The sequence below is a fragment of the Carassius carassius genome, chromosome 1 (genome assembly GCF_963082965.1).
Source record: "Carassius carassius chromosome 1, fCarCar2.1, whole genome shotgun sequence".
NCBI lineage: Eukaryota > Metazoa > Chordata > Actinopteri > Cypriniformes > Cyprinidae > Carassius > Carassius carassius.
This window is the reverse complement of record NC_081755.1, coordinates 34,903,908-34,922,626: the sequence shown is the minus strand read 5'-3', so window position 1 is coordinate 34,922,626 and position 18,719 is coordinate 34,903,908. Positions and strand designations below refer to the sequence as shown.

At 36.5% G+C, this 18,719-nt stretch overlaps 1 protein-coding gene across 2 annotated transcripts; it reads left to right on the top strand.

Annotated features, from left to right (window-relative positions):
* The first annotated feature begins 201 nt into the window (after window positions 1-201).
* On the top strand, window positions 202-17,635 carry LOC132147682 (vesicle-fusing ATPase-like). 2 transcript variants are annotated; one of them, XM_059557098.1, is made up of 22 exons: window positions 258-296; window positions 5,092-5,109; window positions 7,782-7,867; window positions 9,081-9,180; window positions 9,578-9,617; window positions 9,717-9,883; window positions 9,967-10,074; window positions 10,195-10,270; window positions 10,366-10,521; window positions 10,699-10,898; window positions 11,015-11,180; window positions 11,426-11,500; window positions 11,609-11,796; window positions 11,891-11,986; window positions 12,110-12,266; window positions 13,030-13,163; window positions 13,305-13,371; window positions 13,704-13,783; window positions 13,929-14,063; window positions 14,393-14,506; window positions 14,861-14,916; window positions 16,707-17,635. In XM_059557098.1, exons 1-22 carry the CDS (start codon window positions 285-287, stop codon window positions 16,726-16,728), a joined length of 2,253 nt encoding a protein of 750 aa, XP_059413081.1. In that variant the 5' UTR covers window positions 258-284; the 3' UTR covers window positions 16,729-17,635. The 2 variants fall into 2 exon arrangements, with proteins under 2 accessions (XP_059413082.1, XP_059413081.1); XM_059557099.1 differs by lacking the exon at window positions 5,092-5,109 and having other exon boundaries at window positions 202-296.
* Window positions 17,636-18,719: the final 1,084 nt, after the last annotated feature.

Sequence of the window (18,719 nt, the reverse complement as noted above, 5' to 3'; positions counted from 1 at the left end):
CTGCAGTATGTTCTAAATATGACCTTAGAACGTTTTAGAACACTACGCCAATCCATGACATCATTAACTACACGATTACCTAAAGAACAACTTACTCGTTTTTTTAAACGATTCTCTGGAACGAAGTGTTCGAAAGATTCGATTCACAGAAGTGAGTCGCCATCACCAGAGCGAGAATCGCCCATGCGCATGCGCAGTTCTCTCGTGTGTCGCTGTCCGCTGCTGCAGTGCTGCTCTAGTACTGCTGTGTGGACCTCTTCCGAGCAGCATCACCTAACGCAAACATGGCGACCCGGGTAAGATATTCTTCCATTTGAATTATTCAACGATTAAGCTTATACGACATTAATAATTAGCGCTGAGTTTAAATGTAACCTAATATTTCACAACAATCGCTTTGGAGAAGAGCTTTAGTTTCTTGTTTTAAAAAAACAAGACAAAATCCTTTCCAGTTTGATGCCAGCCACTGGCATCTTTCCAGTGTAACCAGCCTACAGCCAGAAGCAGGTGGCGATACGGTCACCTGTGAGCACAGATGCAGATCTGCAGCGAATATTGCTGGTGTTTGGTGTGCATTGTTATTCATAGCCTGCTATTATATGGCTTCCGCACAAGCATACGCGGGAAGCTTTGAACAGAAGCCTAATAATAATAAGCACCATGAATACTTGAATCTCGATGGTGGCACATTAATTTATTTACCAGCATTTGTGTGAACCGTGAAATATTGGTGACGGTTGTGATTGTTTCTAGACTGACCCCATCGGTAAACAGGCACAAGCCTAAAATAGAACCGAGGTGGTTGTCCATTTGCTTTTAGCCCATCGATTCGGTACAACATGAACCAACCAGCAGGCGGTTGTCTCATTAATCTTTTAAGATGTGTGTTAATATATGTGTACAGTATCCATGGACCATACTGTGAGCTGCAGAACGCTGTCATGAAGAGTGAAACGACTGGACTGCGCTCGTTCAGCGGGTTTAACCTTGACATGGCCATCACATCACACTGTTTCTGCTTCGAGAGCTCGCATTGAACCAAGTCTGCGATTTCCCGAACAAAATCACTCTTTCGCTTCAAAATATCCACAGAAACACATCGCCCCACCAATACGAATAGATTTGTGCGCAAATCTGCTGCAGGATGGAGCTCTGTAGGGCTCAGCGATTTTCACAGTCTTTACTGTGAAAACATGGCCTACTTTTATGAGTTTTATCTGTGGATAAACTGAGATTTCAGTGTTTCATTTAGGTCGTTGTCTATTTATTTATTTACTTGCTAACTTATTGACTCATTCATTCAATATCATATTATTAATAAAGTAATATAAATAACATTTATAAATAATATTATTCTTATGTAGTTACATATTATTTATTTATTAATGTTTTTATATAATATATTTAGAGAGAGAGAGAGATGTTTGTTTGTCTTTTTAATTATCATTACAAATAAAATGGGAGATCATGTAATTCATGTACTCTCTAAATGCACTGCAGTATACCGGGGATTTTAATTATGGTGGTAATCAAGCCAAATGTTATAGGGACATTAATAAAACGCAATAGGTATTTGGGATGTAATGAGACAATTAGGCAAAATCAAAATGCAATAAAAAGAAACAGCTATAATTTTTGGTCGACTAAATTATATATTTTTAATGCAATTTGCCTGCACACCATTATTGTTGTTGTGTGTGTGTGTGTTTATATATATATATATATATATATATATATATATATATATATATATATATATATATATATATATATATATATACATGCATAGTGATATATGTAGATTGCATAAAAGACTGTAGAATATACAGTCAGATTTTACTATAGCTGTCACTGTATTTAATGGCTTTAGTATGCTTAAGGTAGGAGAGGACATGCCAGTGAAAGAGCAGGTGAAAGCTGTTCAGAAATGTGTGCATGCCTGTCACACACCCACGAACAACTGTAGGAAAAGATGAGCATTTATGAGTCACACAGTGTCACTTGTTTTATTAAGCCCAATATGTTCCCTGGTGTGATTTTACACAAGAAGAATAAATCAAGAAGAGAATAGAGAGAGTGAACATTGGAAAAGCAGAACAATTCATTCATTCTATTGGTTTTTATGATATATTTAATGTAAGCTGCACTGACCAAACTAGACTAAGCCAGACAAACTTTTTGTGTGGGTATGTTCACCCACAGAGTTCAGCTCAGTGTTAAATGACTTAATACTTCACTGCCTTCACAGAAAGTGTATGAATGATACACAGTCTGGTTGTGTCTGTCATACTGCTCTCTACAGATATATGTGAGATACAGTGAGTTCTGCTCAATATCTGTTATGATGAACCAAAGGAATATGAGATTTTCCTTTGTGATTGTCTCCCATGAGTACTGGATGTCTCTTAAGAGTATTTCCCCTTTAATTCCCATTTCCTCTGCTTTAAATAAATGCTTCTGTAGGACTAATATACTGTACATCTCTTTATTTAATAAAAATGACTCCTAGATAAAGCTTTTTGAATTAGTGTTCTGCGTGTGGCACAGGCCCTAGAATAACTGCCAAGCTCTAAAGTATATTAAAACGAAATGAATAATGGATATTGTTGAGAAATCCTCCCATCATGCAGCTCTAATCAAAGGCCCTGCATGAAAGCTATGTTTTATTTTTGTGAATGCCACACAGCTAAATAACATCATACGAGGTTTCTTATCATCTATACATTTAAAGCAGCATTTTGGCATTTCTTTCTTTCTTCAGTCTACATTTTACCCATTAAAGCCTTTGCAAACATTAAAGGCTTCTTACTTCAATTAACTCACAAGCAGCAATCTTCATCATGCAAGTATTGTATATCAAGCAGCTAAATGCATTCCACATGAGCAAAAAAAAAGTGATTTAAATGTTTCACTCTGCTCAGGAAATTATTTAATCTAGGATCTCCCTCTGGGGTAATTTAAAGCAATTGATGAATTAGAAAAAAAACTTGAAATGTGTTTCAGGAATTGCAAGTCATGGCAGTGATATAAAATTGACATCAGACTCACTTAATGTTAATTTTTTATTCACCTTTTTAGGTTTTCTTTAATAAAATGCATTTTATTTATTTTTCTGCTCTGACTGTAGTTTTTCTCAGAATGATTTTTACTTAAAGCCCGCCCAGTTTAAACCAAAAACTATAATAATAACTCTAATCATAATTACATTAGTGTCCATACCAACACATGGATTCCTTCTGTTAATTGTAAGCATGTGGTGCTAAAGTGTTCAAGCTCTTTAAAGTCAAGTGGATTCTGAAAGAGATTCCAATCATATCATTCCCCTTTGTTGTTTTCGTTATAGTTCGCTATATTATCCCTGATGTAAAAGGCCTTTAGCCTTTTGTGGTTGACCAATAAGGAAGCTCGATGAGCTGCATCATTTACATGATATTGAGGTTTATGAGGAGAGGTTTTCTCTGTGCTATTTGTCCTATATTACTCTTCATGTCTTGCATGCTATATGATATGATAAGGCTCACCCTCCATTAAGTGTGATATCAGGGGTACAATCCATAAACCAAATGTAATACAAGCGACCTCTGCGTACCGGTGTAATTCAGTAGTCTAGCTATTTGAAGTGTCTGAAATCTCTGCATAGGTTCAACCTTTAACTCTGTGATATGTGCTGCTTATGAAATGGCCATGGAAACTAATAATGCTTAATCAAACCCTCAGGGTAGATAAAGTCATTAGTTTGTTAGTGTGACAGGACGTGGTGTTTCTTCTCGACAGTATTGATCAGGCTTCTCCTCATTCCTCATTGAATATCTCTCAAGAGGCCCAGCCTCATTAAACACAGAGAGCAGTGCTGCTTGACTTAGATTTGTACTCAGTATACTGACTGATGAAATAGCATGCAGCATTTTATTATGTTTATTCAGTGCTGAATTATACCACAGTTGTCCTTCTTTCAAAGCTTAATTTTTGCTCATATAAAAAAGTGAAATATTATAATTTAAAACAAGTTTTCTATTTTATATACTTTAAAATGTCATTTATTCTTGTGATGCAGAGCTGAATTGTCAGCATCATCACTCCAGTCTTCAGTGTCACATGATCCTTCAGAAATCATTCTTATATGTCGTATGCTAATATGCTAATATTGCTGCTCAAGAAACATTTCTTATAATTGTCAGTGGTGAAAAAGTTGTGCTGCTTCGCACTTTTATGGAAACCATTATAAATGTTTTTTTTCAGGATTATCTGATGAATAGATCAAAAAGATCACATCTCTGATGAAAAGTCAAAAAGAAGAAAATTTGAAACAGAAATCTTTTGTAACATTAGAATTGTCTTTACTGTCACTTTTGACTAAACGAATGCATCCTTGTTGATGTAATTCTTTTTAACAAAATCTTACTGACCCCAAACGTTTGAACTATTCATACTATATATGCATATTATATTATATTATATTATATTATATTATATTATATTATATTATATTATATTATATTATATTATATTATATTATATTATATTATATTATGTTATGTTATGTTATGTTATGTTATGTTATGTTATGTTATGTTATGTTATGTTATGTTATGTTATGTTATATTATATATTTTTATTTTATTTTATTTTATTTTTTATATTTATGTTTTTCTTTTTTGTATGCAAGTAATAATTTTAAAGTTCCAATTTATGTCCAGTACTGGTTTTGGCCGCCAAAAACTTTTATCTATTTCTTTTTTCACACATGTTTTTGCTTTAATTTCTCCACTGACGTGATGAAGTGTGTTCACATGTGATGTATTTTTCAGCATTTGCATTAAATCTTATTAATGCAATTTTTCATATTTCAAATGATTGGAGAAAGCTCATACACATTCCTCTACCACATCAAGGTTTGGTTTGCCTGCGATTTGATTTCAAGCACACTTGCAGTCGATCCTGATTCTGCTCTGCATGCTGCCTCATGCTGCACACTCTGTTGTTTCTCAGCCACATGCTGTCTTCGGCTCAGTGTGGTGCTGGCTGTCTCAACTATTTGTTTTATGTCCTTCTGCCCTCCCTCTTGCTTGCGTGCATACATTGGCCCCCAAGGTTGTAATATTTTTCAAGGTATGTATGCTTTCCGAATGCCCTCTGCCGCTGCTTGTCTCGCTTGCCAGATTGAGCTGTATGCTTCACTTGCACTAGCTTTCTGTATCGACCTTAGTGTCCTGAGAGCTGACAGGCTGTAACCCCTATTGCTATGATCCTTCTTGGTAGCAATGACTCGAGGGATCACTACAGCGGTTCAGTGCCATAGACACAAACCATTGACACAAACCATCCAACTCAAGATCATCCGTATGTGTTCTCACTCTCAGGACAAATAAAGGTTGGTTTGAGGTTGAGCACTAAAGGGCCAGATGTAACGACTGAATGGTGTGAGGGCCTGTGGCGAGTTTATCATGTGTGCTGGCAGGGAGCCATGGATTATTCTTTTCTGACCTTCAACTAAAGTAGGTCTAATTGCTGGACCGCACTTCGTTAACTGGATTATGTCAGTTAACATACACACCCAGGCTTTGAATCAGATACAAACCCTCAAAGAGCCATTTACTGTCCTCTAGTTCTGTTTCCTGGCATCACACTGGAAAACATCCAGCATCTTGCCTTTCAAGTCACCAAGTAATCTAAATGTGTCATTTCTGTTGTTGTTTTTTTTCCTTCAGCGGAATAGTGCATCGTTTACTTTTATCTGTGAACATCATTACTTTGTTGTTTTTTTAAGTTCAGTAATTGTTTATTTAATTACATCAACTTCCCCTTCCCATCCAGCAATCTGTCAATGTTTGCAATTCACAAGTGGCAAAGATCCGGTGATCAAATGAATATCAGGTGGACCAAATCAAGTCCCGTCGTGTTTACTTATTTGAAAAGCCATTTTGCTCAGATATATGTCACAACAGGGAAGAAAGCACAATCACAACTTTCACTGTGACTTTAATACCACTGACAGAAAAGAATTGTGCAAAAATTGTACCTTTAGGGGTACATCAGGTTGTCACTCATCTAAAACAAAACCTCTAAAAAGTATATATAAGTGCCTAATATGTACCATCAAGGTAATACTCTAAATCTTAAATAAGGGACCAAGATTTGCACTATTTGTCTGAGTGTGTTATTAACTTTCTCAGTTTAGGTTACATTTGCTTTATTTCAGTGTTCATTTCTATTTTTTCATCTTGTGCTGTTCGTTAGACAAGTGTTCCTCATTATGAACAGAAAAAGCATAGTCATGTCTTCATTCATTGTTAAATCATTTTATGTTTAATCTTTATTGCCAGAATCTTTAGCAGGATAACCAATACTTTAGGATGCTAAATCCCTGAAATTTCTCTTAAAATGTTCCAAGGATTGTGAAGCATTCAGAAGTAATTTTCTCTGTCTGTACTTTCTGACAGTCATTTGTTCCATTTTGGTAATTTAGTGAAAATTTGGCTTCTTGAAGTTGTTTTTTGGTAATTGCATCATTAGTTGATTACCCTGTTGTTAAGATCAGCTAATTTAGCCAAATATTGTTTATGATTTTATCTAGTTAACAGTAACTAATGTTAACATATTCAGCATTTTAAACTAAAAATGTATAGAAATTAGCAATAACTTTGAATAATAATAAATGCAGTGAAATTATTGATTTTAATTTGTGTGAACTATAGCTTTAACTACCTGGAAAAAAAGCTTTTTAAAAATCTCACCTGTCTATGTTTTGTTCTCTTAATGTCTAATTGTTGTCACTGAAGCTTTGTTTTCTGGTTGAGTTATTCATTTTCTTTCTGTAGGCCCTGCTTTTCAATTAGCTCTCCTTTTTTCATTTTCTTTTGTAGTCTATTTTATTTATGTTTTTTTTTGGCTAGTGGCATCAACCAAAGGAACAAATAAAGCTAGAACTCCCATGAACCTTCACGGTCAGTCTTTGTTTAAAATATTTTATTTGTCTTTCATGTTTCTCACTTACCCAGGTTTAACACACCGGTGCTCTCTTGTAGACAGATTTATGATTGTGTTTTCATTACTGTTCCCTTGCCTTTTTTGTTTATCGCCTCATTTGTTGTTATCTAACACTCTTTATATCAAACTCCTGGTATTATCGGTTTGGGGTTTATAGGATCTCTATTGCAGTAAAATATGATGCATGTGATCCTGGAAGGAATGATTACATGAGGTCTCACTGCTTCGAATGTTGGACCAGTTTTCAGCTTGCACAGTAGAAAACAGCTTTCCATCTTGCTGTTTTGCACCAAGGGTTTTTTTTTTTAATTCTGCAGAGAATCATGGAAAGTCCTTCGTATGGTGTGGTTTACTGTACATTTTTCATGAGGAAAAAGATCTTTTCATAAGAAATGACACCCAGTGAGCTAATATAGCAAGATGGAAATATTAAAGCTGAAGTGTGTAATTTCTGTGCCACTTTCTCCACCAAGTGAAACTGCAAAGGTGATAGTTCTCAAACAGGTTTCACTGAATACTCCCCCAAACCCCCAGTCAGACAGATAGCCCCGCCCCCAACCCACATCATTGGTTGAGCCCATATTTTTCTGTCAAGTTGCTCAAATTAATTTGAGGATATTTCAAAACTAAGGGAAATTAACTGCTGAAAGGCTTATTTAACAAAACGTAAATTACACACATCACCTTTAAGCTTCAACATCTAGTTCAGACGTCTCATTCTCATATAAGGCAAACCTTTCTTCTGCCTCTCACTGTCTTACACTCTCTCTTCATTATTATCTGTCTTCCTGCAGACGATGCAAGCGGCACGATGCCCAACAGATGAGCTGTCACTGACGAACTGTGCGGTAGTGAGTGAGAAAGACCTGCAGTCTGGACAGTGAGTGTTCACCCACACCACAGACTCATCACATTCATCACATTTGCACACAGAAGCCAGTTAAATGGTACGATGGCCAATACATGCTTTGACATCTGTTAGACAGCAAATGAACAGTCAGTTCTTGAATATTTGATACAGGAAAAATTAGCAAGTGAAAAGGTCTGAGTGACTTTGACAAGTGCCAAATAGTGATGGTTAGATGACTGGGTCAGTCGTCAGTCAGGTCCCGGTTGGCAGCTGTCAGTACCTACAAAAATGATAGAAAAGTGTCAAAACACAGTGCATCCCAGTTTGCTGTGTTTGTGGCTGACGACCTTGATGACCCCTGTCCAAAAAGGGCTAAGAAATATAAGTTACCACAGTGTTTCATGTATATACAATGTGTGGCCAAAAATGTTTTCATAGATTTAGTAGAAAGTTATATTCTTGAAAAAAGAAGAAGCTTGAATTTACTAGAAGGGTTAAATTTACCCTTGGAAAATCACTTCTATGGGGCAAATACTGCCCCTTAATATAAAGTTGTGGATGCTTATTAATCACATGTAACATGTAGTACACAATATCTTCTTGCAGGTGTATCATATAGGTATATCTAACACTGTAGGAAAATATTCATACATATAATGAGTGCTCCAGCAGCAGAGCTGTCCTTGGGATGGTGAATAAATCCAGACATTAACTCAGGTTACAGAGTCTGCCGCAGTGCCTCCTGCTGATGCCTCATGTCCAAGAATATCACAGCATGAAGACCGATTTGTCTGGGTTTCTGTTGTCATATTGATAAATGGCATGTTAATGTGTGATGTAAATTGATGCATCATGTAATAAATAATACATATATATTTTGGTGTATTTTTTGGTGGAAATAACAATAAAGATAGTGGTCAATCCTTCCTGTTAGACCCTAAGTATTTAGTCATCACATATATAAATATATATTATCCATGATTATGGTTAACTTGTGCTTTAACTGAATGAATTGTTGCATGATGTAAGGTTACTAAATAAAAGAACCACTGTCAGTGGTTCACACATATAATCCCATCTGCTAATCTCAGATTATCTAGGATTGGTGCAGTTATAAAGCAGTTCTCGATTGAAAAAAGTCGTTAAAGTGATGTTTCCAGATAAATTTTTTTTTTAAAAAATCATAGTTTCTGTTGATCCTTGTGTCATTGTAGTTGAGTATTTTCTGCCTCTCTCTCTCCAGGCATGTGACTGTGAGGACAACACCCGCCCACAAGTTTGTGTTCACAGTCAAGTCTCACCACTCTGTGCTTCCTGGAACCATCGCTTTCAGTTTGCCACAGGTGCAAGACTCCTGCCAACATCTTTCACTTGAGACACAAACACAACAGAAGACAAACTCTTAACATCTTATCCAAGACAACAGCTAACCAGACATATTTAAAGGGCTAGTTCACCCAAAAATGTATGATGTTCTTTCTTCTGTGGAACACAAAAGAAGATATTATGAAGAACACAGTTTTGGTTACTACTGACTTCCATTTAATAGATAAAAACTTTGTTGAAAATACTTTATGTTCCACAGAAGAAATGATTGTAACGACACAATAGTGAATAAATTATGACATTATTTTCATTTTTGGGCGAACTGTTCCTTTGAGTGCAGATAATGAGATGGTGCTTGTATTTTTAAGGACTTTTTTTCTGCTTTATTCATTCTCTTTTTACTTTTTCTTAAAGAGGAAATGGGCAGGCCTGTCCATCGGACAAGAAATAGAAGGTGTGTACATGGCTCCTAGCTGAACATTTGCAAACAAAATACACAGTTTTTCGATCAAATACAAAAAAAAACATATCTTTTTTCCCCCTGTCATTTCAGTGGCCAACTACAACTTTGACAAATCCAAGCAGTGCATTGGTGCCATTACCATTGAGATTGACTTTCTGCAGAAGAAAAGCACCGACTCCAGTCCCTACGACTCAGACAATATGGCTACTGAGTTTATTCAGCATTTCAACAATCAGGCTTTCACTGTGGGGCAGCAGGTCAGGATCTCATCACAAAAAAAAACAGAATAAATGGTATCTGATATTTAATTATACTTGTTTTTTTTTTTTTTTTGCCATAGCTGGTCTTCAGTTTCTGTGACAAGCTCTTCGGCCTAGTTATCAAGGACATTGAGGCGATGGACCCCAGCATACTGAGGGGCGAACCAGCATCTGGCAAAAAGCAAAAGGTATTGAAAAGAGAACAGAAATATGGAATTTGCAATTAAATGTCATTATATATATATATATATATATATATATATATGTACACAGTTAATCATCCTTTGTTTTGACATCTAACTTCACAGATTGAGATTGGTCTGTTGGTTGGAAACAGTCAAGTGATGTTTGAAAAATCAGAGAGCTCGTCTCTTACTCTAGTTGGTGAGTTTTTTCGCACTTAAAAATACGTTTCTCTTGCCATACAAACAGCCTTGTAACTAATTTCTGAATTTTCCTCTTCATCCTCACCTCACCAGGCAAGGCCAAGACCAAAGAAGCCCGTCAGACCATCATTAACCCTGACTGGAACTTCGAGAAAATGGGCATCGGCGGTCTAGACAAGGAGTTCTCCGATATCTTCCGCAGGGCTTTCGCCTCTCGAGTTTTCCCGCCAGACATTGTGGAGCAGATGGGTTTGTGCCGTCTTCACTTTCCATTTTGTTGTGCAGTCTCGTAAAAAGCATCCTTTCACCAGAACGGTCCAGTGTTTGTAATCATTGTAAACTTATTACTCAGATGCATTGATTGTGGATAATGTGTGTGTGTTTTTTTTTTTTTTTTTTTGTAAAAGTGAGTTGTTTTCTCTGCAGGTTGTAAGCATGTGAAAGGCATCCTGCTCTTTGGTCCTCCTGGCTGTGGTAAAACACTGATGGCCAGGCAGATCGGTAAGATGCTGAACGCCAGAGAGCCAAAGATAGTCAACGGACCAGAGATCCTCAACAAGTACGTAGGTGAATCTGAGGCCAACGTTAGGAAACTGTTCGCAGATGCTGAGGAGGAACAGAAAAGGGTGAGATGACAAACTATCCTGTTAAACTCACTGTCCTTATAATACCATACGTTATTGTACTATAGTATACTTTCTTCTCTGTATTTATTATACAGTAATTTGGTTTTTCTCTGCAGTTGGGTGCTAACAGTGGCCTGCATATCATCATCTTTGATGAACTGGATGCTATCTGTAAGCAGCGTGGTACAGGTGCCAGCAGCACAGGTGTACACGACACTGTGGTCAACCAGCTCCTTTCCAAGATCGATGGAGTGGAACAACTCAACAACATCCTTGTCATCGGTGAAGAACGGCAACTAATATATGCTCTGTTGCTTTGCAATATTTAGTAGTCATACAAGAACTCTAAATCTAAGATTGCAAAGAAAGTTTAATACTGCATACCAAGTTTTTCACAAATCTAATGTGACTTTAAAAAAAAAAAAGATTGAGTAATATACAAAAAACTTGAAAGAACAGATTTTTCTCAAATACTGTCTGTTTTATTTAGTTTTTTTCTAACCTGTGCCTTTGTCTTTGTCTGAAAGGCATGACCAACAGGCCTGACCTGATAGATGACGCTTTGATGAGACCTGGCCGATTTGAAGTAAAGATGGAAATTGGTAGGACCTCAGAGACTTGCCCTTTGTTTAGCAACAACAACAAGAAAGATTCAGCACTCTCTCCGTCACTGCTCATTCTTACGTCTCTGTCTACGTCTCATCACCCAGGTCTGCCGGATGAAAAGGGCCGTGTTCAGATCCTGAACATTCACACAGCTAAGATGCGTGAGTTTAACCTCCTGTCTGGTGATGTGGATGTTAAAGAACTGGCTGCTGATACCAAGAACTACAGTGGAGCTGAACTGGAGGGCCTGGTCAGAGCCGCCCAGTCTACTGCCATGAACCGCCTCATTAAGGTACAAAGTATAGTGATCTAAGCATTCCTTATAAGGGATATACTTTCAAAACACTTCATATGATAGGTCTAAACTGAATCAAGTTGTATTCCAGGCCACATCCACTGTAGAGGTGGACATGGAGCGAGCGGAGAAGCTGAAAGTCACTCGAACAGATTTCATGGCGTCCTTGAATAATGACATTAAACCTGTAAGTTTCAGCCTTGTTGAATAATTAATAGCTTTCATCAGCAGAGGGATCGCAGAGTTTAGAGAGTCATTTGTAGTAGCTGAACCCATCAAGTGAAACCATGTTACTTTGAACTTTTGTTAGGCTTTTGGCACCAACCAGGAAGACTATTCCAGTTACATCATGAACGGCATCATTAAGTGGGGTGATCCAGTGACCCGAGTGCTGGAGGACGGAGAGCTGCTGGTGCAGCAGACCAAGAACAGTGACCGCACTCCACTCGTGTCTGTGCTTCTGGAGGGTGAGCCTTCATTTCTAACATCAAAGTATGCTGAGGCTGATGATACACGGAGCAACCTTTTGAGCAATGTTGCCGGGGCAAGCTTTGGGCAACGCGATCGTAGATAGGCAACAAGGTGATACACAGAGCCCACGTCCGATCTAAAATATCCAGATAGAAATTTGTTCCCCATTCTCAGTGGTAAAGTGCCCAAGAAATATTGCTTAAAAAAATTTTCTCAGAAAGTTGCCCCATGTATCATCAGCTTGTCTTTTCATCATAACACAGTAAGGATGCTCCATCAATGTCCTTCGCACAAAATTTTATGCTAATATTAAGAAAACGTTCAGCAAATATTAACATTACAAGTATTAGCACCAGGCACTAACATTATTAGAAAGTTCATCAAGTACATATAACACATTACAAGGATGCTCCAAAAATGAAAACATTCAACGTCATAATGACGTTCTGAGAATGTTCTAAGAATGTTGTTCTCTCATCATTATCGGAATGTTCATCAAGAATAAAAGAACATCATGAGAATGTTCTATGATATTTGAATATTATGAGAATGTTCAAGAATCCTCAAGGGAAAATAACATCATAAGAAGATTACACACATGTATCTAGTGTTATGAGAAAATTCCATAAACATTATTTTGAGAATGTTTTGCTTTAACATTTACAAAATGTTAGTGAGAGTATCCCACCCTGTTAGGTAGATATACTCTGTGTTCAATGTAGACGATTTTCAGTCCTGACGCCATGTTTTTTGCCTCAGGACCTCCTCACAGTGGAAAGACAGCCCTGGCTGCCAAAATCTCAGAGGACTCGCAGTTCCCCTTCATTAAGATCTGCTCTCCAGACAAGATGATTGGCTTCTCAGAGATCTCCAAATGCCAGGCTATCAAGAAGGTTCGTGCTAACATACTGTATGCTCATAAATTTTAATTTAATGTTAGATTTTTACACATATAATCTATTCACTTTTTTTTCTTTCAGCCAAGGTTATTGTATTGCACACTATCATTAAAAATGTTCCATATTTCTTCTCAGATCTTTGATGATGCTTACAAGTCTCAGCTCAGCTGTGTCGTGGTTGATGACATTGAGCGTCTGTTAGGTTAGACAGTTTTATTATTTAAATTGTTGATTTTGTTTTTTTAAATAGGGGTCTACAACAGGGAAAACTGCCATATATATATATATATGTGTGTGTGTGTGTGTGTAAATGTATGTGTAGTATACTTACAATTAACTATTCTATTCTGTTATATTTATTTTTCACTAGGTATCTTTAATTAAAGTCGACAAGCATGTCTTTCATTGACCCTCCCACCTTTAAATGTATTCGATAAAACTAATGCACAAGATATGACTCTGTACTTACAGTGGTGAAAAAACTGCTATATTACACTATTAATGGTATTCTAATAATTATGTGTGGTGAAACAGATTACGTGCCGATTGGTCCTCGATTCTCCAACCTGGTTCTTCAGGCCCTGCTGGTTTTGCTGAAGAAGACTCCTCCTCATGTAAATGCTGATGCTTATACATATGGGTCATATACGTTCATATGTGATGGTTTTTTAATCTTTTTCTTAATCTTCTATCAACAAATACATTTATCTTGTTAGATTTTGGCCATAAAATGTCCGGTGTTCTTCTGTTGACCACAAGGGCCGTAAGCTGCTGATCATCGGCACCACCAGCCGTAAAGACGTGCTGCAGGAGATGGAGATGCTGAATGCATTCAGCACCACCATCCATGTGCACAATATCTCCAGTGGGGAACATCTGGTTGATGCTCTAGAGGTGAAATGAAATCTATCTATCTATCTATCTATCTATCTATCTATCTATCTATCTATCTATCTATCTATCTATCTATCTATCTATCTATCTATCTATCTATCTATCTATCTATCTATCTATCTATCTATCTATCTATCTATCTATCTATCTATCTATCTATCTATGGCATAAAATGAGGAGACAGGATGTTATTTCAGCATTCTAGTTTATTTCTTTATGTTGTTTCAGCATTAGCCGGTAGAGGGCGATACCACCCTTTCTCTCACTTCATTTACATGCACAAAATGTTATTATCATACTTAATTTTTTTTTCTTCTGTTAATTACAAGCTCCTGGGCAGCTTCACAGATCCTGAGAGAACCACCATTGCCCAGCATATAAAAAGAAAAAGAGTGTCGATTGGCATTAAAAAGCTTCTCATGCTTATTGAGATGTCTCTGCAGGTAAGCTTTAGTCTATTGTGTACCATTATGAGTCTCTCAAACCCATTCAACCTTTGGATTTATTTCTGCTAGACGTATTCACCTAGAAATTCTCCTTTAATTCATGGGGACTAGAACTTTAATGAGCTCGGGCAGTTTTCTAACATGCTTCTTGATTTGTGGTCTAAATAATTGAATTTCTTTTTGGTGCTTTTTATAGCTGTTTCATGCGCAGAAGATTCTGACGCTACATCTAAAGTGCTGTCTAGCAATTTCATGAGCGCACTTCATCTCGTGACAGAGTCACATGCAGAGAACCATATACGAGAAAATGAACGTTTATTTATAGCATGTTGTGTTTCCCCTCGTCTCTAGATGGATCAGGCGTACAGAGTCAGCAAGTTCCTCTCTCTACTCAAAGACGAGGGAGCGTGAGTACACCTCTGTGTTCATCATATGTTGCATATTTGACACAGCAAAGTCTTATAAAAGAGTTATATCCACAGACTCAATGGATCACAAACCTGATGATGGGGAGTAAAACAGGCATTAAGCTTGCTTTATATTTGATTTTATTAATTGACAGGCTGGATATAAAACAATCACATCCTTATGTGCATCCAATTTAACTGTGCTGGTGAAAAAAAAAAAAATTGATGGGAAGGTTGTCATGTTAACGATGTGTGCTGTATTTAAAGCCATGAGAGTAGCTGCTTTAAAATTTCTTGATCCTTAGTTTTCCCGTTATTTAAGATACAGAACCTGAAACCTAGTGTCCAATAGAAATTCCAAGCCAGACAGAACCCGACCTCTTCATGTGCTTTAATAGCTGCTTGCAAAAGTTTTGGGTCTGTAAGATTTTTTATTTATTTAGCAAGAATGCATTCAATTGATCAAAAACAACAGTAAAAGCATTAATGATGTTACAAATTTTGTTTTCAAATAAATGCTGTTCTTTTTAACTTTTTATTCACAGATGAATCCCTAAAAAAATATCATGCTTTCCAACAAAAATATTAAGCAGCTCGACTGTTTTCAACACTAATAATGAGAACAAATATTTCCTCATTTGACATGACAGGAATAAATTACATTTCAAAATAAATGAAAATAAAATAAAGTAATTTTCAATTGTTGTAATATTTTTTTAGAATATAACTGTTTTTCCTGTATTTTAATGCAGCTTTGGTGAGACATAAAGAAAACATATTGACCCCAAACCTTTAAATATCACCGCATAATAGATAATTTTAATGCTGTGCTTATTAGATATGTTATAGCACACATTTAAATATTCAGTGAGATAACATATAAAATCTTCCTGCTCTGTGAATCATCACTGATTATATTTACTAGTGATTCAGTCTAGTGAAAGCCAACATGCTGTTTTCAACTTATTTTACTTCTATAATCAGACAAATTTTCAAGTGACACAAAATATTCAGATTCAGAATATAAGAATAAAAGGAATGGAAAAACTGAAGAAAAACATAAATCACATCCACGTTGAGTGCACATATTGTTATTTCAATATTTTTAAATTAATATATAAAATTTTTGGGGTATTTGAATAGTGATTTTTTTTTTCATTTTGCTCTTTTGTGTCTAATGTTTTTTTTTTTATCAATTAAACCTCTATATGCAGAGTAAAATAGGCAAATTAACGAGTATAACAAGAATCATACTGTAAACAAAAATAAACAAAAACGGACCAAATTTAAAAGTTGATACTGGACAGTGGGCGTTATATACCAGAATCCAGTCAGGTGTTTTAATCTTGCAACCAGATCAAGCTGTGACATTTACATCAAAGTGTTAAAAAAAATAATAATAATAAAAAAAGGAAATATACATGTGTGAATTATTCACAATAAGATTATTAACATGCATTTGGGAAAAAACTTTTCATTTCATGCCAGCTTTAAAGGGAAGAACCTGAAGAACATGCACAATAAGAGTAGACATGTGCATTAATAAAGAAAGTATGGTTCTTTTTGAACTTTATCTCTTAGAGAAACAGTCAATATTGGTAATGATTGACTTTCAGATGGAAGCCATCAAAGTCACAGAGTCTGTGTGCCAGAGCTTGTCTGTAAATTTGGACTGTACCCAAACACCAAGGGGCCGAGGTGAAACCCAAAACCATCCGACATGCAGTACACACACACTCCCACAGAGTAAACTCTCTGCGCCTCCTCACACTCCGTCCTTCTCTCTGCAGAGATCGTGGTTTCTGTGAGTAACTGAAGACAGGCCCAAGCTGTTCCTCCCAACTGCATGTTCCCCTGGCAACTACAAGCAAACTCCACCCAATACTGATAACCTGACGGAGATCACACAGCCGTCCCTCATATCAAACCAATATCAAACATCACCTTGTGCTCTGTGTAATATTTCTGTACGCTGTTTGTTTACATGAATATCCGTTTTGAGCTACACGAAGCCATGAAGATGTAAAAAATCAGATTTAAAAATGTGTATATATGCTGCTGGATGCAGAACATATATAGCAAATCTATATCATGCAACATGTGAATCTCTAAGTAGGATATAAGAAAGATGTTGGTGTGTGTGTATAATGTGTATATATATAACGTTGAGCTGTGCTGTTTGTGGTGTGCATACGCTGAACACTTCCTTTGTGATTGTGTTGTGGTAACACAAGAAGACAACATATAGATCACAGTGTTATTTGATATTGTACATAGGTTCAAAATATACAGATTCAGTTGGTTTAATTTGCTTCAGTTTAATGTAGATTTGGTTTACAGTATCAAAGCTGGTAATATACAGTACAGTATATCTATGTAAACTAGTGTTGGAGAAGCCAGCACTTTGAGAACAGCCTTGATCATTTCTACAGTGGATTGGTAATCTCTTGTGGTCACTACATGAGTGTCTTTTAGTGTGTTTGTGTGTGTGTGTGTGTGTGTGTATCAACAGGAGGCTACTGATCAGCTTTCGAGTGGACTTATTTGTGTGGCTGTATGTATCTGTGTAAGTGTAGTGTGGGTAGATATTGTTTTTTTTTAATTAATATTCATGACTATTCTTTGTTTTATGTACAAATTGTTTTGCTTGCCCATTCATTCGTATGGTTTCTGTGACCAGTGTTCAATGTCCAGAGCTCTTTGATCTGTTATGACTACTGGAGATTGTGTTACTGCAATAAAATATAAAATCAAATAAATAAAAAAACTGGCTCTCAGTAAGAGTTCCCTTTTTTTTCTGCTGTTGAATATTCATTCCATTGCTGTGCTAATGTCGCCACCTCAACAGTGATCTTCTAGTGCTATTACTGTTTTAATAATGCATTTAAATACAGGTAAAGTAAATGAATGAATTATTAATATATCTCTCTAAATTAAATGATAAAACATAGTGTTTGTATTATTCCATGCCTTTTTATGAGTAAAGTGTTAAAAAAAAATAATAATACAAAAAGGAAATATACATGTGTGAATTATTCACAATAAGATTATTAACATGCATTTGGGAAAAAAACTTTTCATTTCATGCCAGCTTTAAAGGGAAGAACCTGAAGAACATGCACAATAAGAGTAGACATGTGCATTAATAAAGAAAGTATGGTTCTTTTTGAACTTTATCTCTTAGAGAAACAGTCAATATTGGTACAAACATGGGAACGAAGGACACCTAGTGGACACCCAGGGAACACAACCCAGACACTGTGACATCATTAAGCATTAATGAATGAGTCACTGAATAATTTACTCAACCTATTTTCTGAAAATCAGTTTCATTCACAAACAAAATCCCAAGCAGCCAGCACTATACTGTTACTCAATGACTACGTTTACATGCTGTTAAAATTCGGGTTATGGTCGGGTTAAGGTCACTATTTGGGTTTCTGAAACATTCGGGATAACCCGTTTACATGCGCGAGCAGAGAGAGTTACTCCTGTATGCATGGAATGTGTAATCAGTCGCCAATCCCGATGTAAACGGCGACGCACGGTTAGCTTCTGGACGTACGGACAACAAGACGCAATATGCATCATTTCCGAATCTTCTTCCTATATCCAAAGACAACAACAACAACAGCAGCAGCAGGCGGATAATGAATAGTTTGGGGCAGATAGCGATAGTCTTTGTTTGCGCTTTGGCGCTGGTGCTGATCCACCAGCAGCACTTGACACTAGCTACTGTGCCTCTATACTGCACGCGGGGTTTTTTTATGCGCCGTCTCTACTCAAAAGACCAAGATTCCTTG